Below are 6112 nucleotides of genomic sequence, written 5' to 3'. Positions count from 1 at the left end.
TATATGCCATGGTTAGCTATGCATTTTGCTGCATAAAAATGATCGTTTTTAAAGTTTTGACATTTTTTGGAAATTTCTCTTTTACGCCAGAGTCGTTTGTTCGACTCTTAAAACCAAACGTAGGAACGCTTTTAACGCGTTTGAGTTAGAACTGCTGGAAATATCATTTACAAACTACAATATTATCATAAATCTTAATTGTATTATTTACAGAAGGTGTGCAGCACTTTTAGATTGAACTGATGTGAAAGACAAAAAAAAAAACACACAAAAAAACAAACAACTAAAGTTAGTTATTAGTTATTACCCAGAGAGGCTGATGCACCATATAGGAGAGGTAGCTTTAAGGAGTCCCATACTGCAGAAAAAGGGAAAGAAACATCGCTTATGACAAAATAAACCAGGTTCTGGAGGAGTTTTTATGTTACACTGCTTATTTTGTAAGTCGGGTGATTTTTTTTAACATTTCTTCACCTGCAATTTTGACGGAGAGGAAGACTTTGCCAGAGGTATAGTCTTTATCCTGAGTCCAAAGTCCTGATGAGGCCGACTTGTACCACGGAGTGACCATGCAGTGGTACTCACCGCTGTCACTAGAAAGCACAGCAGACTCCGTTAAACACCACAGCTGAGGCTCAAGGCATGATGATCAGCAGAAATGCTGGAGCCAAATTAAAAGGGGCCATGAGGGGGGAAAGGTTCAACTCTCACCTGTCCTGAGTGCCAAAAATGTAGAGCGCGTAGGTGTTGGCGTCCTTGCGCTCTATGGAGACGTCGCTGGACGAGTTGCGGTTGGACTTGGTCATGACGCCGAAGCGGTCCATGCTGACCACCGGACTCGTGGTATGTTCGCCGCGCAGCCGGGTGAAAAACCACCTCACCTCGTACGCCAGCTCCTCTGTGGGGAAACGCAGAAAATAAAAGCAGTTAGCGACGAGGAGAGCCGCTACGATATTCACTTCCTGTTCTTCCTTTAGGCTTGGGGTTAAGCTGCTCCAATAGTTGTACAGCATTTATGTCAAATTAAAGGTAGAACAGTCCTTCAAATGTGCTATTTTAACAATGTTATTTACTCTCCTTCATTTTCCAGCATTCTAAACAATCCCACGTGATTTAAACATTTGCAGAAAGCTCTTCTACTCTCCTCTCCGGCTCATGTGAGCTGCTCTGAGTTGCTGCATTTTCACTCAAATGACCACGTTAACCAGCCGTTTCTTTCACTACACAGGAGACAGAGATGGATGAGCTTCACAAAGACAGTGACAGCCATGACAACAGAGAGAGTGASAATAATATATATATAAAAAAGATGAGTTTGAAAAAATTCGTCATATTAGGTGCCGTCTTTGGAAAGCGGGTGCGAGTGAGCTCATCATTTTCCAAGAGCCAGAGGTAGGAAGGGAAACGGAGAGCGTGAGATAGACGGGAGCCCAAACTACTCATTAGTCTGTCAGGGAGAGAGGGACTATTAGCACAGCGCCTCCTACACACACACACACACACACAGAATAAAAACCCCACGGAGCCTGAGTCATCCTCTGTCATTGGTGTGACAAATAAGCGAAACCGAGAGAGAAAAAAAAAATAAAAAGGAACATTTGCCAACAACAATCCAAGAAAAAGACAAAAAAAAAAAACGATAATGAAAAACAATTACGAAAGACGACAGACGAAGAAACGAAGGGGAGGAAGAACGATGGAGAAATGGACGGACCGAATGTAATGAAGAGAGAGACGGAGGAGAGCAGGGGACTCACCCAGAGCAGAATAATAAATCACATCGCAATTTTTTTTTTCCTCCTCTCTCCTCACCCTCTCTCTTCCATAATGGTTTTAATATTCAAGAGCGACATCATTAAAAATCAGGAGTAGCAGCAGCTGCAATAACCGCCGATTTGTCTCCGCGTCTGGCAGCAAACCCCAGGAGCAAAGGGTCTCCCAGCAAGACCGCACTTTCTCCAGGAGGACGAAGAAAAAAAAAAGTTCCTTCAATACCTAGAAATGAAAGTGTCACCGTAAATTTTAACATGGTGCATAAATGGAAGAACGGATGAAAGTCGAGCTCATAAACAGAAAATCTGACGTTCTGGACCAATTACCAAACGGATGGACAGACGGGTGAACGGAAAAATGAATATTAAAAGAAAGGCTTTAAAGTCTAAACTTTCTGTCTGATTGAGCCAAAAGGAGACGCTGATATTTTATTTAAACAAATATCAAACTGAAACGTCGTATCGCAGCTCCTGCATGAGAAACCAGACAAAAACTTAGCAGAAGTTGTTAACAGCCGACTAATTCGCTGGTTACAGTGATGAAAGTGGTGATGGAGATGTGTTGGGACAGCGCAGGGAGGGGGCAGTTTTCCTCCTTAGAGGCCAGTAGCCGAGCGCTCCGTCCAACCAAAGAGGAGAAAACAGGAAGCGACACTAAGAGGGAAGGTGAAGGAGGTCAACTGACCGACACACACACACAACCCTCCAGACTCGCTGACCAGAGCGAATGAAGAGCTCTCACACCATCAAGTTCCTCAAAGCTACACTTGAAGAAGACAGTTACATAAAAATGTAGCGACCTACTTTATGAAGAACAATAGAGACAACAGCACTTTATCCAAACTTCAGCTTTTATCCTAATAATCAGCTACTAAAGTATATGTTTTAGGTATAAATCCAACTGGTGGTCATATTTCATGGTGGTTTAACAAAAAAACCCAAATCTGTCTGGAAATTCTAGTTTGGGTTGAAATAAGAGAAGACGTCAATTCTTGGCCCAGTTGAAGGCGACATAAAACCTCATAACCTAAACCTAAACATCACTAAAATCCACTTTTGTCTGTCATGTAACATAATGTTTTGAAAAGATAAACTCAACATCCACTTTGTTAGGTAAAACCTTACCCGGTTGGGGTCCATTTATCTTCAGAACAACCTTAGTTCTTTTAAAAAAGGTCTAAAAGAAAAACGGATGTGTTCAATACGTTGTTGAACCAGGGAYTTCCTTCTACAGACTTTGGTTGAAATGAGTGCTAAATAAACTACTCTCACCTTCCTGTCACCTTGAATCAGTCTGTTTATTCTCCATAGACTTAAAAAGAAGCAATTTTTTGTCACAAAAGTGCTACTAACCAACTCTTTTTCGATGTAAACCAAAGAGATAGGCGTGTGAGAAAATCACAGCACATTGACAGTTTCTGAAATCTTCAGACCAGCCGATCAGGCAAAGAATCAAAATCCCTAAAATATCTTTTTTCTTCTCTATTTTAACCCTCAGGTTTGGACTTCAACATGTAATTGACTTATTTTCTTGTTTTAACAAGAAACCGTACAGGTTTACCTACCAAAGTGGCCAGAGAGTTTAATGGTCGATGAACTTTGAAGAGTTTTCTGCCTAAGAAAATTTATATTCTGGTTTTAAAGGTTCAAATCAATCCTCAACACCAAATTACACTATATGTAATCTAATTAAAAAAAGAGAAAACTTGAACTTTAACAAGATCTTTTGCTGCCCATTTAGGTAACACAAACCTTTGCCGGTCAGTTTTCAGCGCTATATACATCATCTCTGGTGGTTTCTATGGGAAATAATGGCCACACTTTCTCCTAATTACATCATTTAGCTGCTCAGCTAAGAGCAGGAAGTGTTTTCCTTGTACTAACGAGGTTAGTTTCCCACTTTACCCCCCTAACGATCAAAGACACGTTTTGCATAAATCCTCAGGACTGACGTGTGAACTCCAGTTGCTCGCGTCGGTGACGACACCGACGTTCGAGCTATTATTAGAAAGCCCGCTGCCTTCTCGCCGAGTCCGCCCGTAACTTTCTTTGTTCTTGCCGGCGAAGCGAGCCGAGAGTGAGGGGAGGGGATTGANGCTAGGTGCTAATGCTAATATCTCCCGATTGACAGATTAAATAAACGGAGACCGCCTCCAAATCCAGACTTGATGTCTTGTGGTTTGTTTGATCACCACACAACACACACAACGCAGAAATCCACCGGTCACACTCAGAACCCAAAGAGCATAGAGCAAGTGTGTATTCTACATGATTTTGTTTTTTTCTTCTTTTTAGCAACACCAATAGCAGACTCAAATATATACATGTTAAGCAGCTGCTTAGGACCTCCATACCACCAGGGGGCCCCCAAGAGCAAGAAAAAAGGGAAAATATAAATATATTATTTATTTAAAAAAACATCCAGTAATACAAACTAAATGCCATTGCATATGTAAAAACAATTTCTATATCATTTTATGTTACACACTTAAGAGTAATATGAAGAAGCGTCTGGTGTTGATCTGTTGGTATGGGGGCCCCCAAAAAATATAAATCTGATTAGGGCCGCTAAAAGGCTTGTGCCGGCCCAGGTGGGGCCGATWACATCACATTTTCAGATTCAACCTTTCATCAGAGTCATGTAGAAGTGTCTGGTTTCTCCAAAACAAAGCCCAACATTTAAGCAACAGCACTAATGTGAACATTTACACAGAGAGACAAGAACATAGTGGATTAGAAATGAAGAGGCAAACAGAAGTGGATCTCTGCAGGACAACCAAAGCAAACCCAGTTACTCAATCAGCTGCAAAACGACTCCCATGGAAACCCAGAAACAACTTCTAAGTAAACTTTCATCCGGTGCCAGCACAGCAGAGGAATGTGTAAACATTTGCCCTTTTTTTTTTTTTTTTAAATGAACCCAGCGCAGTCTGCCGACAGTGTCGGAGCAGCTGCTGTGGATACGAACTGTACAGACCTGCTAAAACGACAAGTCCTTGTGATGTAGAAGACGAGACGCTGATGAATCCAAAACTGATGACAGACCACAAACAAAACAGATGAGGAATACTGTAAAATATCCATAATGTTCAATCTATGTATTAAATTAGCAACGTTTATGCTTCTTCAAATTTTTTTTAAAACACAATTTAGGGATTATGATAACAGGTGGCAAGATAGAAGAYATGGAGTTCTGCAAAATTAGAGTAAAACTGACCTGAATCAGGGAGTTTAGTCTGATTTAACACCAGCAAGAGGAAAARGTGTTTTTTTTTTATGCAGTCTTATATTAACCATACATTTTAAAAAGCAGAGGCAAGAAAAAGCATCAGGAAGAGTACGTATCACAAATCTATTTATTAAAAAAAATCATGATTTATCATATTAACTGCTATAAAAACAAACCAAAAAAAAAAAAAAAAGACAATATGGAAGCCTTCCTGGGACAAGTTCAGTGGTGTGCATCAATGCTACTTCCTGTGGTGTAAAGTTGGGAACATTTGGCACGAAGCATTATTATTATAATTATTATCCAGTTGCTTGTTGAGGATGGCAAAACTGATCCTGAATACCCCAGACAGCAGAAAGAAGCACACACACCTTCCTGGAAAGAAAAGTCACCATCAGTGACTGTGTCCCAACTCTCATTCCCAAGCGGAGGACGTGTTAGGAACTGATTATCCAGGCTCCGTTTGGTTTTCCAAAATCAACGTTCYGCTTCTGGGATTTTGGATCCGGGTCAAAGTCGGCCTTAAAAACGTTACAATGTTTGGCAGAATATTCTTACAGAGTTGTGGTTGGAATAATACTTCTGGACTTGTCTCAGAAGAGCAAAAAATAAAAAATAAAATATTGTTTTTAATCTAACGAACAACAGGTAAATAAATTAATCATCTCCTCATCTTGGAGTGTTGTAGCTCTGACTGAGAGTGCATCATTCTCTGAGCTGTAACCTGATTATTGCTCTTAAATATTTGATTAGAATTCACTTTTAAAACATCTCTTTATACACCAACAGGTTCAGGAAGAGGCTGGTTGCCTCCTGGAGGGTCTGGACTGAAACTCTGTCACTTTATGTTGTTGGTGGAGCTGTGAGTGTGTGTTCACACACACACACACACACACACCACTCAACATGATGCGTCAATCACCACAAGTTCATTCAACTGCTAATGAAAAAAAAACCCCAACAGAAAACAAGACTCATCAGGTTTTGTTGCATAAACTGATTCAACCAACTTGCGAATACATTTTTTCCCCTCATTTGCTCTTCTCTCAAAATTAAGCACAAAAAGAAACATTCAGAGATAAGGAACCACTCCACGCTACTCAACTAGCCG

General features: G+C 40.6%; 1 protein-coding gene across 1 annotated transcript in view; it reads right to left on the bottom strand.

The window, feature by feature from the left end:
• Window positions 1–51: 51 nt before the first annotated feature.
• ptgfrnb (prostaglandin F2 receptor inhibitor b) overlaps window positions 52–6112 on the bottom strand; it is a 58931-nt gene continuing 52870 nt past the window's right edge. Inside the window, exons 12-14 of the mRNA XM_008426164.2 lie at window positions 712–898; window positions 475–593; window positions 52–358 (exon numbers count right to left, since the gene is read on the bottom strand). Of these exons, the coding sequence (XP_008424386.1) occupies window positions 297–358; window positions 475–593; window positions 712–898 (368 nt within the window). The 3' untranslated portion in view covers window positions 52–296. The remainder of the gene's footprint in view (window positions 359–474; window positions 594–711; window positions 899–6112) is intronic.

This window comes from Poecilia reticulata, linkage group LG2 (genome assembly GCF_000633615.1).
Source record: "Poecilia reticulata strain Guanapo linkage group LG2, Guppy_female_1.0+MT, whole genome shotgun sequence".
NCBI classification, from domain to species: domain Eukaryota; kingdom Metazoa; phylum Chordata; class Actinopteri; order Cyprinodontiformes; family Poeciliidae; genus Poecilia; species Poecilia reticulata.
Note: the sequence above shows the minus strand (reverse complement) of the source record. Positions and strands in the feature narration are given on the sequence as shown.